This window comes from Thalassophryne amazonica, chromosome 8 (assembly GCF_902500255.1).
Source record: "Thalassophryne amazonica chromosome 8, fThaAma1.1, whole genome shotgun sequence".
Lineage (NCBI taxonomy): Eukaryota > Metazoa > Chordata > Actinopteri > Batrachoidiformes > Batrachoididae > Thalassophryne > Thalassophryne amazonica.
Window position 1 is genome coordinate 13059502 of NC_047110.1, and position 16081 is coordinate 13075582.

The following is a 16081-nucleotide window of genomic DNA, read 5'->3' on the forward strand; positions in this document are numbered from 1 at the left end:
AATTTAACGCGTGGTACGTGCGGAAAAAACCGCAATTTTCGATTTTAAAGCCGAGGCCGTTATGTATTGTGATAACGATACAAAAATCCTGGCTGCAGCCTGCTCCAAATTTATGTCTGAATTCATCGGTGAAACACTCGTGGATCCTTTTACCTGCGTTACAATCGCCTCGGCGTGTATGAAAGTCTTCCAAACTAACTTTCTTGCTCCAAAAACGCTGGCGATCCCCTCCGCCGACAATTATAGAACGAAGCATAAAAAATATTCGGACGTGGCCGTGCAATGGTTAGAATGGGTTGCTGAGACGCAAAACATTATCATCGATCATGCTCTAAACAGGGGCGAGAAAAAAATAGGAGGTTATTATGTAGATGGGTATGCCCGGATTGACGGCCGGATAAAAGTGTGGGAGTTTCTCGGGTGTTTTTACCACGGGTGTGCAAGGTGTTTTACACAGCACGAAATAAACCCTCTCACAAACACCTCATTTGGAGAGCTCCACGCAGCGTGTCAGAAATAAATAGCCTTTCTGCGGGCTATGCCGGGCGTCACCCTCAGCATAATTTGGGAGCATCAGTGGCTTGAAATGAGGCTGAGGGATGAGAGTGTTCGGTGTTTCCTCGCCCGCAGGGGGTTACCGCTGCCCCTCGAACCTCGCGACGCTTTATACGGCGGTCGGACTTGTGCGGCCCGTCTGAGGTACACGGCTGAGCAAGATGAGACGGTCTATTACGTCGACGTGACCTCGCTGTATCCTTACGTTAACGTAAATTTCACATATCCCACGGGGCATCCGGAAATTATCGAGAGAAATTTCCGAGACCCCAGGACTTATTTCGGGCTCATCAAAGCCATCGTGTACCCGCCCCGGGGGCTAAAATTCCCCGTCCTCCCACACAGAACTCCTCACGGTAAACTGGTGTTTACTCTGTGTCGCACCTGCGCTGATGAAAATAATCAAGCTGGAGCGTGCACACACAGTCAGCAGCAGAGAGATCTGTCTGGGACTTGGACGACCCCGGAATTCCACAAAGCTCTGGATACAGGCTATGCTGTAGCTAAGATTTTTGAAGTCTGGCATTTTGAGGAAAAAAGTGATAAAATCTTTGAGGGGTACATAAACACCTTCTTAAAACACAAGCAGGAAGCCTCTGGTTTCCCTCCCGAATTTGATAAAGACCCCGAGAGCAGAGAAAAATATATCACGGACTACTGGCTGAATCAGAAGATTCGTTTAGACCCAGAAAAAATCAGTCACAATCCGGCAAAACGACAGATGGCTAAGATCTGCCTCAACTCCTTCTGGGGGAAATTCGCCCAGAGGGCAAATCTGACGCAGACCGCGCTCGTTAAAAACGCTGACGATCTGTTCAGGTATCTGTTTTCTGAAGAGTACGAGGTCACATATCTAACATTCCTCAGCAGTCAGGCGGCTATGGTTCAATGGAGGTACGGCCCGCGGCACATCAGCCGACCGGGTAAAACCGTCAATATTTTCATCGCGGCGTTTACAACGGCGTATGCGCGTTTGACCTTGTACGGTTTTATGGAGGCTGTGGCAAATCCTGACAGGATTCTGTATTATGATACCGATAGCCTGATTTACGTTTGTAGGCGGGGTGAAACCCCGCTGCCTACCGGTAATTATCTGGGGCAGCTCACCGACGAGTTGAACGGCGACGTCATCACAGAGTTTGCAGCGGCGGGACCTAAAAGTTACGCATATAAAACCGCACGAGGTAAAACGGTCATGCGTGTGAAGGGGATCACTCAAACCCACGAAAGCTGTCAGAAAATAAACTTTGACAGCGTCAAAGATCTGGTCGAGGGTTATATAAAAGATCCCGCCCTCGCTGCATCTATCATAACGCCGCAGCAGGGAATTAAACGTCATAAAAGCAGTTTCAGTTTGACAAACGTGTCATTTCAAAAATCCTTCAGGGTGGTGTATGACAAGCGGCGTCTTTTAAAGGACGGGGAAACCGAACCGTTCGGATTTTGAAACAATTCTCACTCTGGAAATACGGTGGAGATTGACCCCAGACTTCAGCTCCCATTCTCCTGTCTCATCGTTGGACCGAGTGGTTCGGGGAAAGACTGTGTTTGTGAAAACATTGCTGGAAAATTGTAGCCACGCTATGAGATATGTGCCTGACAACATTGTATGGCTGTATACGTCTGAACAACCTCTGTATTCTGAACTGAAGAATAAAAATATTAAATTTGTAAGAGGACTCCCTGACTCATTTCTGGACGACAGCCTTTTCCCTGAAGGTCAGAGCCATCTGGTTATTTTGGACGATCTCATCTTTCAAGCAACGGATCATCCTGAAGTTGTAAGAATTTTCACCCAGTACAGACATCACCGGAATATGAGCGTCATCATGATCACACAGAACGTGTTTCATAAAGGGAAATACAGTCGAACCATCAGTTTGAATTGTAATTATATGGTGCTGTTTAAAAATTCCAGAGACAAGTTACAGATGAACATTCTGGCTCAGCAAATGTTTCCCGGCAGAAAACAATTTTTTTTGGAGGCACTTGATGATGCTACGAGCGTACCTTACGGGTATTTATTACTGGATTGCACGCAGGAGTGTCCAGATCAGTTCAGACTGAGATCGGGATTACTCCCGCACGAGTGGCCCACAGTTTATTTACAGAAAGATAAACGGATATGAGCTCTCTTTTAAAAAGGAACGCCCCCGCTCTTAAAGCGCTAATCAGAGCCGGGGTGAGGGAGCGTCACTACAGCCTGAAGACCTGCAGGGCGGAGCTTCTGAAAACTTTATCCGAGATCGCTTTGAATATATTAAAGGGGAATATCGCCTTGAGCGACTCTCAATTCCGGGCCTTGAAAAAACGAAAAACAGTTTTACGTCTTCTGGCCGACAGAAAAACCAGTTATAAAAAGAAGCGGGGAGCGTTGATTCAGACGGGCGGCTTTCTCCTGCCTCTGCTCGCCGCGGCCCTGCCCGTTATAACGAGTCTAATAGTACCCAGAGGATAATGACGTTCAAAGCGGCGCAAAAGATGTTTTTACTCACTCCACAGCAGATGCTTCAACTCGGTCATTCCGTTCCGCCGAGCGGAAATAACATCAGACAAACGGCGGAAAATGATTTAGACTCGCGAATGCGAGGTATACTGGAAGAACGTACTCACTCTCCTTATGAAAAAATTAAAAAGTATGAGGCTCTGCTGCAGCGCTATTTAACCCTGATCAAGCAGGGGGAACTCGAATCACGCGTTTCACCCCCGCAAGAGACTCGCGTCGCTAAGCAACCTGAGGAGGAGGGGGTGAAGGAGGAGGAGGAGGAGGAGGATGAGACTGTCACAGAGGTCCTGAAGAATATCCCCTCCAGAGAGCGTAGAAACGCTGAATATATTATGAGGAAATTATCGAAGGGTGATACGCGCTGGAGTCCGTCGGGGGAATTTATTTACAAGGGGAAAGTCGTGAGGGGGTCTCACGCCATAGATCTTATGAAACATCTCGGATCCTCATTCAAGAAATCGAGCCCCCCTACAGGCTGGGTGAAGTTCCTCAATATTTTACAGGAGCGGAACATCCCGGTGGCGTGCGTATCAAACCCGCAAGCCCGCGAGCAGCTTCAGAAGCTTAAAAAAGGCCGGAGCAGCTCGCCGGATGAATCCCTTCTTTTAACCGATTCGCCGGCCAGGAAGAAACTTAAGAAAAAAAAAGACTTCCAACGCTGGGAAGGTTTCTCACCATAAAAGGAGGGTATCGAATTAAAAACTGACTGGATATTATGATCAAGATTCTTTAAAATACATCGCAGTCAGTCACGTTTTTGTATATTGTTACTAATAAAACACAGACTGAAACTCATCTCCGGCCTTCATCACTTTTATTCGGTATACGGTTTAAAAAACAACTTTCAACACTTCTCTACTTAATAACAACGATGCAAAAACATTAAAGGTATGATCGGGGTGCATTTTCTACACATTCGGAACATTTTTCACAAAAAACACATAAAAAAAAATCAAAGGTCAAAGGTCAAAGCTTCTTTCTACGTTTAAAAACGGGGGTTTATATCATGCAAACGCGATAAAACTTTAAAGGTATGATCCGAAGGCCGCTCTCACACATCCACCCCGTTTTCAGGCGAAAAAAACACAAAAAAAAATTTAGGATCAAAGATTAACACTTCTTTCTGTACTTAATAACAATGTTTTAAAGCGTGCAAACGCGATAAAACTTTAAAGGTATGATTGGAAGGCCGCTCTCACACATCCACCCCGTTTTCAGGCGAAAAAAAACACATAAAAAAAATCAAAGGTCAAAGCTTCTTTCTACGTTTAAAAACGGAGGTTTACATCATGCAAACGCGTTAAAACTTTAAAGGTATGATCGGAAGGCCGCTCTCACACATCCACCCCGTTTTCAGGCGAAAAAAAACACATACAAAAAATCAAAGGTCAAAGGTCAAAGCTTCTTTCTACGTTTAAAAACGGAGGTTTACATCATGCAAACGCGATAAAACTTTAAAGGTATGATCGGAAGGCCGCTCTCACACATCCACCCCGTTTTCAGGCGAAAAAAAACACATAAAAAAAATCAAAGGTCAAAGGTCAAAGCTTCTTTCTACATTTAAAAACGGAGGTTTACATCATGCAAACGCGTTAAAACTTTAAAGGTATGATCGGAAGGCCGCTCTCACACATCCACCCCGTTTTCAGGCGAAAAAAACCACATACAAAAATTAAAGGTCAAAGGTCAAAGCTTCTTTCTACGTTTAAAAAACGGGGGTTTAAATTTTCCAAACGCGATAAAACTTTAAAGGTATGATCGGGAGAGCGTTCTAAGACGGGGGTTACATTTTCACACGGAAAAACATAAAAAAATAGGAACGCCGGTTAACACAAGCCGTGACAATATTTAAACTCATGCAGAGGCCCTGCTAGCTGGTTACAGGAGGTATTGCAGCTTTTCTTAAGGCAATAACGATATCTTTTCACAAAATCAGAAACCAAATCATCGTTCGCGATAGTATTTTCGGAGTATAAAGACACCACGTCCCGGTACGACTTCCCACTGGCTCTGTTATACAGATAATACACGCAGTGTTGTCCGCATACGTCGGATAACTCGTGCTGAAGCTGCTTGTTGTGATACAGAATGTTTTTAACATCTGGGAGATTCTCCAGATATTGCAGGATGCTTTTAGGGTAGTAATCAAAGTCAGGGCTGAGGCCGAACGAGTCAAAAAATGTGGCTCGACCATTTTTTTCAACGGTGAGCGCTAACCAGTGTTCCCCCGGTAAATGTCTAGGGTGGGTGTTTACAATGAAATATACGGGAGGGCCCGGCTTGATCCGGAATAACTCGTCAGACGCAAAAACACCGGCAAACAGGTCTCCTATTAAGCCCCTCATAACAGCGTCCAATTCCAGGGTGTTCATCAGTAAAAATCCACAAGGACCTGTCGCTTGGAATTAATCTCCAGGAGAGAATCATAACACGCGTACACTATCAGCGTGGTGGTATACGACAACATGGTTTTCCAGGATTTTTTCCGCAAATTTATTCTATTTTATACCCATAGCTGGGGGTCCAGGCATCTTCACTCTTCACCGGTCGTAGTGGAAATGCTCGCTGACTCGTTCCCAGGGACGTAAGTGATAAGGAGCATTGTTGATTGTTCGGGCTCGGGGCAGCATCTCCGCTCAGCAGGTGTCCCGCGCCCCATGATCGATCGGCTAATATCTTAAAAGAAAACATCATCTGGCGTGAGTGATAAGGAGCATTGTTTATTGTTCTTCGGGTTCATCACCTCGGGGCAGCATCTCCGCTCAGCGGGTGTCCCGCCACACACACACACACGCACACACACACACACACACACCCACACACACACGCACTCACACAGACACAGTTAGCGTCTGCAACAGGTTTTACAGCCGTGGGGTCATGTTTCCACGAGCGGCTCTATGCGTGGGTATTTGACCGTCTTGCTGCAAAGACTTACAGCCGAGAGACGGCTATTTGTTTCCCTTCTTTAATTTACGAATTAAAAAACAGAAAAGGAAACGTAATAATTTAAGAATTAAAAATATTAAAGGGGCATTAAATAATAGACACTGATTTATGTTTAATTATTTCAGAATTAGTTAATTCTTTAATACATTAAAAAGATCTAGGTATTTTTAATCGTTCTTTAATTCATGAAATAAAATGACATTAAAATATTAGACCCTGGGTGGGAGGGGCGGTATGGCTTGGAGGCGGTGCTTGGCCGGGGTTAGGGGAGGAGCTTGGGGGGTGGGGCTAGGGGAGGAGCCAGGGGCGGAACTAGGGGAGGAGCCGGGGGCGGGGCTTAGGGGCGGGACATACTGATGTCATCGACTCTGATTGGATGTGACGTCATAAGGGGCGGGGGCTCGGAGGTGGGACCAGGGGCGGGGCTTAGGGGCGGGGCATAGTGACGTCATCAATTATGATTGGCTGTGACGTCATAAGGGGCGGGGCTTGGAGGCGGGGCTAGGGGAGGGGCTTATGGCGGGACATAGTGACGTCATCAATTCTGATTGGCTATGACGTCATAGAGGGGGCGGGGCTTAGTGACGTAGTCGATTTTGATTGGCAGCTGTCACTTTTTTGACGAAAGGTGGGTCAGTTTTCTCTCTAATGTCCATGCGACAGGGGACACACTTTACAAAGTTGACGCCCCTGTGACTCCTGGCAATACATGCATACTCTTTCAACCAGTCCTGTTGAAATTTTCAGGAACACTTGGTCTTTTTTGTTGTTTTCTCGGATTTTTTACCATCGCCACATTTTACTCCTCGAGAGACCATTTTGAAAATGGCGCACAATGCATAGCGTAGACATTCAGTGAGAAAATTAGTGATTACATCACTCCCTGTATTCATTTATGTTGGTGTGGCTTCCAAAGCGGTGGTGGGCGATGCTCACTCAGACTGTCCATCGTGATTTCTTGATTCTTGGCTCCGCCCCTCTACCTGTGAAGCTACTGCCATCCTCTGAAGCGCGCTTGCTCTTAGCTGACCATTCAGTCTGCATCAAGGCTGTGAGGGACCGAATGGAGTCAATAGTGAAGTCCGCCTGCCGCTGCTGCTTTTTATCACAAAATGTGTGATTAATTAAAAAAGTTGTCACAATTGTTGTCAGCAGTGCCCACTCATTAACTGTGATAATCTGGAGATTTTAAGTATGAATTGGGAGGTCGGTAGAAACTCTCCAAATGGAGAGACTCCTGACGATATCGGGACAGTTGACAGGTAAGATAAAGATGGGAAGAGTTTTCAAAAACCTAACTTGTACTGAACCATGATGTCCAAACCAAGGCGTGAACCAAACCATGAGTTCTGTGTACCGTGACACCCCTACAAACCATGAAATATTTTGGGTTCATGCTGTCAGCAGTTACATAGACGTCAAATTAAGGTAACGTAAGGTAGGTAGTGTAAGCAGGTAATGTCCAAACTTTGTTTTTGGGCTGCAGTTTGCACCATTTTAAGACAGGTTATTGCCCAAATGCAGCCATTCTGACCTTCAGGACCTTCAGGAATCCAGTTGGGATTTTGGTGGGTAAAAATACATGTTGGATCTACATGGATGGATGGATGGATGAGATTTATTATCATTGTCATTACAAGTGCAACAACAACGAGATTACGTCCACACTCAAATTGCCACAGACAAGATACAGCAATTAATCCACAATTATTACTTGTTTACCGTAATAATGGCACACAACAGAATTAAGACAACACATATACATTTGACATTGTTTATGTGCACTAAACTTGAAACAGTCCGTTTTCCGAATTGAGGCAATGTGAGTGTGTGGTAGCCACAGCAACAGGAGTCGTGCCGCTGCCAGCTTGGGGGAACGGGACCTGCTGCAGCTAAAACTGCGTAGCCCCCGGAGGGGAAAAGGGGTGGTGTGAACAGTGGCCAGGATGGGGTGTGTGATGGGGGCAGGAGGGGAGGTAGGGGGGAGGTGGCGCATGTCTTTGTCCATGTGTGAGTCAGTATCTGTCCTTGTGTGCTGGAGTTAGAGAGATAAGGAGGCAGCCAATATTCCCCAAGGCCGTAGAGATTCTTCTGGAGGAAAACAATAGGGCATTTTGTCCTTCAGAGGATGATAAGCCTGCCATGTTTGTGGTTGAGCAGTGAAAACACTTTTACAGCTTCACATGAACAAACCGGATCCCAATATATACATTTTCCTGGTCTCTGCAATCTTTCACCTTCCCCTGCAAGGTGCACATTTGCTCCAAGATGTTATCCAATTTGCGTCTGAGTTCAAGGATTAATGCAGTCTGAGAATGCATCGCCTTGCCCAACTCATTAATCATGACGGACAAGTGAAGGGTCGTGGTTTGGTGGCAGCCATCTTGCCAATTTTCCGGTAGGTCAGGGCAGCACATAAGGGTGATTCTTAGACTACGGGCACTTATTATGTCCTTTGATCATATTGTATGAAAAACAGAAAAAAAAAGGGAAATTTCACACTTTTATAGTTATCTTTACAATGAAAGTGTGTTAAGAAATTTGTTCTAGTAGTCTATGATGACTTTTTCACCTTTTTTCAGCATCATTATATGCAAATATTGCCGTTTTGTGCTTGTCCCACACCCAGACTTTTGATCTTCAAAGATAAAAATGAATGGTAAAGAAACGTTTTTTCTAATGTTTTAAAATATCTCTGAATAAAATATCAGTAAAATAATCAAAACATAATTGGGGTATTCAGTGTCATACAACTGTTGTGATTTTTTTAAACAAAATGTAGTTGTCCCACACTACTGCCGTAATTTCCACCACAACACTGTAATGTCCCTTTAAACAGTTTGTATGAAAGATTGTTTGGGTAGTTTCTATGGAGATAAACAGTGACATCAGAGCACATGTATATAGCACCAAATCACAACAAACAGTTTCCCCAAGGCGCTTTATATTGTAAGGCAATGGTGTGGTGGAAATTACATTTACAAGGCCAATAGTGCCCGTAGTTAAAGAATCACCCATAAGCCAATAAGTACCAGCCCTCCTACTATGAAACCAAATATGAATAAATCCTCGATGTCCTCCAAAGAGAATGGTGTGAAGCATGTGACATGCCACATCTCCCATGCATCGAGAACATAGCCCGCAGGGTAGATTCCATCTGGGCATGCAGGGTCCCCCAACCCTGATCTTCTTGTAGAAAAAATGGTGTCAATAGCGTTCAGAGACCAGCTGATCAATTCCATGGTTAGTCCAATATAGTTTGAAGAATTCACAGTCTGGTGAAGTAGGGACTTTGAAGGTTGGAGCAGAGATAGAGGAGAGAGGAGGAGATGCGACTGCCCTCGCCGGAGTCCCAAGCAGACACACAGTAGATTTATGCATGATTATATTAAAAAGTTTTAAATATGTTATACTACAAAAAAAATCACAACCCACGAGGACATGAGTGCTAATGCTGAAAGGTACATCCAGGTTTTGGAGCAACACATGCTGCCATCCAAGCAACGTCTTTTTCAGGGTCGTCCATGCTTATTTTAGCAAGACGATGCCAAACCACATTCTGCACATGTTACAACAGCGTGGCTTCATAGTAAAAGAGTGCGTGTACTAGACTGGCCTGCCTGCAGTCCAGACCTGTCACTCATTGAAAATGTGTGGCGCATTATGAAGCGCAAAATACGACAACGGAGACCCTGGACTGTTGAACAACTGAAGTCGTACATCAAGCAAGAATGGGAAAGAATTCCATCTACAAAGCTTCAACAATTAGTGTCCTCAGTTCCCAAATGCTTATTGAGTGTTGTTAGAAGGAAAGGTGATGTAACACAGTGGTAAACATACCACTGTCTGAGCTTTTTTCAAACGTGTTGCAGGCATCCATTTCAAAATGAGCAAATATTTGCAAAAAACAATGAAGTTTATCAGTTTGAACATTAAATATCTTGTCTTTGTGGTGTATTCAATTGAATATAGGTTGAAGAGGATTTGCAAATCATTGTATTCTGTTCTTATTTACATTTTTCACAACGTCCCAACTTCATTGGAATTGGGGTTGTACACCCTGGACAGGACACTAGTCTATCACAGACCCACATATAGAAAGACAAACTATTTAAGTGTCAGTTACTAGGACATGCAATTAGTATGGTACTGTGTGGTAAATCTGCCTCGAGCAAGTCACCCTTAAAACCTGAGTGAATGTCCAAGAAAGAGACTAGTGAGGGAAGCCACCAAGACACCCATGTCAGAATAGAAAGAATGAGGCTGTGGATAGAGTCTCTTATATCATTTGCTTCACTAGTGAAGTGGGGCAGACAAGGACTTTAAAGGAAAAGAAAACCCACTCATAATTTACAACTGGGATGGTAGATTATAATATTGAGAGCCCATATGAAAAGTTCTAGGCATGTGTGATCATTTATGTTAAAGTTAAGATCGTTTTTATATGGCTGGTCTAAAGCCACCAGCAGGCGGCCATGCTGGCCACTATAACAGCAATGTGTGACGTCACATGGGCATGGATGTTCACAACTCCATCAGTGTCTCTCTTCAGTATAGAAGCACATAAGCGGCAATCAACATCCTGGATCAGTATCTGGTTCCGATACCAATATAATTGGCAGATTGTAATTTCCCGATCTGGCATTTTCCGATACTGGAGAGAAACCACGTCTGTGAACCCTCTCTCGTGCTGCCTGCTCTCTGCTGTTTACTGCTGAACGGCAGGAGAGGAGGGGGCGTGGGAAATTTCTGCGCTGAAGGCGAGCTGTTTCTTCTACGCACTGCATGAGAGACAAGTTTTAATCCACCAGTAACGGAAAATTTCCACCCATCTCTTGGTTTTAAATGGTCTGTGCTGCAGAGCACAGATTTTCTGAAAAATGAACTGAATTGTTACTGAAAATCAGCTGTTTTAATGTCTCCAGGCTGTGAAGCCGCAGCTTGGAGCACAGCTGAAGAGGACAGCCGAACAGAGATTCACTTTCTCTCCGCTAAACGGGAAAACCACCAAAATCCTTCAGTGTTTATCCAGAGTTACTCCCGTGAGTGCCGCTGATGATACATTTAAAAAAAAAATTATTTTACAGTTGAAAGGCTTCGTGTTTGCGCAGCAGGAAAACAGCGAGCGAGGGAGAGACAGAGAGAGGGAGGGAGGGGAGAGAGAGCGCGAGGGAGGACTTTTACATCAACACCTCTTTGCCATTTGTAGCTTTCTGTGCTCGCACCGCAAGCGATCTGGGGTTTTTTTTTCTGATTGGTTAAAACTATGCCAATGGCGGCATTTATGAAATCGTCGAACTCTGCTTAAATGCTGACTTTCAAGGCAGATATTTCAGTTGTAAGAGCTCCTTATTTTCATTGATATGTATCAATCATTAGTTTATAGCACCGTCTATCTTCCTGGCTGTATTTTATCAATGGGTTTGCTTTTCCTTTAAGGTTTGGTAGAAGGTAGCCAAATGCTTTTGTCAAACTAAAATCTGATTTGTAACGCTGTTGCTTTGAGCTAAAATTGTAAAATACTTGGATTGGGTGATTGTTTTCGGGTGAGAACTACCTGCCATGCTGGAAACGTTGACAATACGTCCTTTGGAGTGCCGCAGAAGGGGGAGGAAGACTTGGCACATTTTAACAGCAGACAGAAAATTCACATCCATGCAGCGCTTCCACATTGTGATTGGCAAGATTTCTGCATCAGCAGGACAGAGCATGATTCCTGCATTATTGACCAGACCCCACAGACCTGTCAAGCAGCACATACAGGAGACACAAAGTAGATTTGTGCATGATTACATTAAAAAGTTTTAAATATGTTATACTACAAAAAATAATCACTAATGTCAAAGAGGGGAAAAATGTACATTGGGGTAAAAAGTATTTAGTCAGCCCCTGATTGTGCAAGTTCTCCTATTTAGAAAGATGAGAGAGGTCTAGAATTTTCAACATAGGTACACTTTAATTATGAGAGGCAAAATGTGAAAAGAAAATCCAGAAAATAACATTGTAGGATTTTTAAATAATTTATTTGTAAATGATGGTGGAAAATAAGTATTTGGTCACCCACAAACAAGCAAGATTTCTGGCTCTCACAGACCTATAACTTCTTCTTTAAGAAGCTCTTCTGTCCTCCACCTGTTACCTGTATTAATGGCACCTGTTGGAACTCGTTATCTGTATAAAAGACACCTGTCCACAGCCTCAAACAGTCAGACTCCAAACTCAACCATGGACAAGATAAAAGAGCTGTCGAAGGACACCAGGAAGAAAATTGTAGATGTGCACCAGGCTGGGAAGAGTGAGTCTACAATAGTCAAGCAGGTTGGTGTGAATAAATAACTGTGGGAGTAATCTCCCTCGATCTGGGGCTCCATGCAAGATCTCATCCTGTGGGATCAAAATAATCATGAAAACGTGAGCAAAAATCCCAGAACTACACTGAGGGACCTGATGAACGACCTGCAGAGAGCTGGGACCAAAGTAACAAAGGTTACACACTACGCAGAGAGGGACTCAAATCCTGCAGTGCCAGGCGTGTCCTCCTGCTTAAGCCAGTGCGTGTCCAGGCCTGTCTAAAGTTTGCCAGAGAGCATATGGATGATCCAGAAGAGGATTGGGAGAATATCATGTGGTCAGATGAAACCAAAATAGAACATTTTGGTAAAAACTCAACTAGTCATGTTTGGAGGAAGAAGAATGCTGAGTTGCATTCCAAGAACACCATATCTACTGTGAAGCATGGGGGTGGAAACATCATGCGGGGTTGGTTTTCTGCAAAGGGGACAGGATGACCAATCCATGTTAAGGGAAGAATGAACTTACATGTATCGTGAGGTTTTAACCCAAAACCTCCTTCCTTCAGTGAGAGCATTGAAGATGCAATGTGGCTGGATCTTCCAGCATGACAATGATCTCAAACACACTGCTCGGGCAATGAAGGAGTGGCTCCGTAAAAAGCATTTCAAGGTCCTGGAGTGGCCAAGCTAGTCTCCAGACCTCAACACCATAGAAAATTTGTTGAAGGAGTTCTCCAGGACTCCTTCTCCAATGTTCTCCTGGGAGATTTCAATGCCCATGTGGGCGGCGACAATGAGACCTGGAGGGGGGGTGATCGCGAAGCACGGCCTCCCCGATCTGAACCCGAGTGGTGTTCAGTTGTTGGACTTCTGTGCTAGTCACAGTTTGTCCATCACGAACACCATGTTCGAGCACAAGGGTGTCCATAAGTGCACGTGGCACCAGGACACCCTGAGCCGGAGGTCGATGATCGACTTTGTAGTCGTATCATCTGACCTTCGGCCACGTGTCTCGGACACTCGAGTGAAGAGAGGGGCTGAGCTGTCGACTGATCACCACCTGGTGGTGAGTTGGATCTGCTGGGAGGGGAGGAAGCCGGTCAGACCTGGCAGGCCCAAACGTATCGTGAGGATCTGCAGGGAACGACTGGCGGAACCCTCTGTCAGCGAGGTCTTCAACTCCCACCTCCGGGAGAGCTTCTCCCAGTTCCCAGGGGAGGTTGGAGACATGGTCCGAGTGGACCATGTTCTCCACCTCCATTGTCAATGTGGCCGCTCGTAGCTGTGGTCGCAAGGTCTCTGGTGCCTGTCACGGCGGCAATCCCCAAACACGGTGGTGGACGCCGGAAGTAAGGGATGCCGTCAAGCTGAAGAAGGAGTCCTACTTGTCTTTGTTGGTAGGTGGGACCCCGGAGGCAGCTGACATGTACCGGCAGGCCAAGCGTGCCACAGCCCGTGCGGTCGCAGAGGCAAAAACTTGGGTCTGGGAGGAGTTCGGGGAGGCCCTGGAGGAGGACTATCGGTTGGCCTCAAAGAAATTCTGGAAAACTGTCCGATGCCTCAGGAGGCGGAAACAGCTCTCCACCAGCATTGTCTACTGTGCGGGTGGGGAACAGTTGACCCTGACTGCGGATGTTGTTGGGCGGTGGAAAGAATACTTCAAGGATCTCCTCAATCCCATCATCACGTCTTCCGAAGAGGAAGCAGAGACTGGGGACTCAGAGGCAGACTCATCCATTACCCAGGCCGAAGTCACCGAGGTGGTTAGAAAGCTCCTCGGTGGCAAGGCTCCTGGGGTGGATGAAATCCGTCCTGAGTACCTTAAGTCTCTGGATGTTGTGGGACTGCCTTGGCTGACACGCCTCTGCAACATCACGTGGTGGTCGGGGCCAGTGTCTCTGAATTGTCAGACCAGGGTGGTGGTCCCTCTGTTTAGGAAGGGGGACCGGAGGGTGTGTTCCAACTACAGGGGGATCACACTCCTCAGCCTCCCGGTAAGGTCTATTCCAGAGTACTGGAGAGGAGAATTCGACCGATGGTCAAACCTCTGATTCAGGAGGAGGAGTGTGGTTTTCATCCTGGTTGCGGCACACTGGACCAGCTCTACATGCTCCATCGGGTGCTCGAGGGTTCATGGGAGTTTGCCCAACCAGTCCGCATGTGCTTTGTGGATCTGGAGAAGGTGTTCGACCATGTCCCTCGGGGCACCCTGTGGGGGGTGCTCCGGGAGTACGGGGTCCGGGGTCCTTTGCTAAGGGCTATCCGGTCCCTGTACGACCGCAGCAGGAGATGGTTCGCATTGCCAGTAGTAAGTCAAACCTGTTTCCAGTGCACGTCGGCCTCCGCCAGGGTTGACCTTTGTCACCGGTTCTGTTCATTATCTTTATGGACAGAATTTCTAGGTGCAGCCAGGGTGTAGAGGGGGTCTGGTTTGGGAACCACAGAATCTCATCTCTGCTGTTTGCAGACGATGTGGTTCTGTTGGCTTCATCAAATCAGGACCTTCAGCATGCACTGGTGCGGTTTGCAGCCGAGTGTGAAGCGTCCGGGATGAAAATCAGCACCTCCAAATCCGAGGCCTTGGTTCTCGACCAGAAAAAGGTGCCTTGCTCTCTTCAGGTCGGTGGGGTGTCCTTGCCTCAGGTGGAAGAGTTTAAGTATCTCAGAGTCTTGTTCACGAGTGAGGGACGGATGGAGCATGAGATGGATAGACGGATTGGTGCAGCATCTGCAGTGATGCGGTCGCTGTATCGGACTGTCATGGTGAAGAGAGACCTGAGTAGGGGGACAAAGCTCTCGATTTACCGATCAATCTATGTTCCGATCCTCACCTATGGTCATGAGATTTGGCTCATGACCGAAAGAACGAGATCGCAAGTACAAGCGGCCGAGATGAGTTTCCTCCGCAGGGTGGCTGGGTGCTCCCTTAGAGATAGGGTGAAGAGCTCAGTCACTCGGGAGGAGCTCGGAGTCGAGTCACTGCTCCTCCACGTCGAAAAGAGCCAGTTGAGGTTGCTCGGGCATCTTTTCCGGATGCCCCCTGGACGCCTTGCTGGAGAGGTGTTCCGGGCACGTCTCATAAGGAGGGAGCCCCAGGGAAGACCCAGGACACGCTGGAGGGACTACGTTTCTCGGCTGGCTTGGGAATGCCTTGGGGTTCCCCCGGAGGAGCTGGGCGAGGTGTGTGTGGATCGGGAGGTCTGGGCGGCTTTGCTTGAGCTGCTGCCCCCGCGACCCGACTCCCGATAAAGCGGAAGAAAATGGATGGATGGATGGATGGATGGAGTTGAAAGTCCATGTTGCCCAGCGACAGCCCCAAAACATTACTGCTCTAGAGGAGATCTGCATGGAGGAATGGGCCAAAATACTATCTACAGTGTGTGCAACCCTGGTGAAGAAACTTTTGACCTCTGTCATTTCCAACAAAGGTTATGTTACAAAGTATTGAGTTGAACTTTTGTTATTGACCAAATACTTATTTTCCACCATAATTTACAAATAAATTCTTTAAAAATCCTACAATGTTATTTTCTGGATTTTCTTTTCACATTTTGCCTCTCATAATTAAAGTGTACCTATGTTGAAAATTATAGACCTCTCTCATCTTTCTAAGTAGGAGAACTTGCACACTCAGGAACTGACTAAATACTTTTTGGCCCCACTGTATGTTGCAAACATGCACCAAAGGTTGGAACTTGGATCTATCCATCAGTCCATTTTCCACGGCTTATTTGGGTCCAGGTCACAGTGTGAGTATGTAACTAAATTAGCCCCAGAT

At 46.1% G+C, this 16081-nt stretch overlaps 1 protein-coding gene across 1 annotated transcript in view; it reads right to left on the bottom strand.

The window, feature by feature from the left end:
• The window catches only part of hsd17b2 (hydroxysteroid (17-beta) dehydrogenase 2), a 139487-nt gene that overhangs the window by 44821 nt on the left and 78585 nt on the right, over positions 1-16081 (bottom strand). The window contains exon 3 of the mRNA XM_034175750.1: positions 11568-11753. Within this exon, the coding sequence (XP_034031641.1) occupies positions 11568-11753 (186 nt within the window). The remainder of the gene's footprint in view (positions 1-11567; positions 11754-16081) is intronic.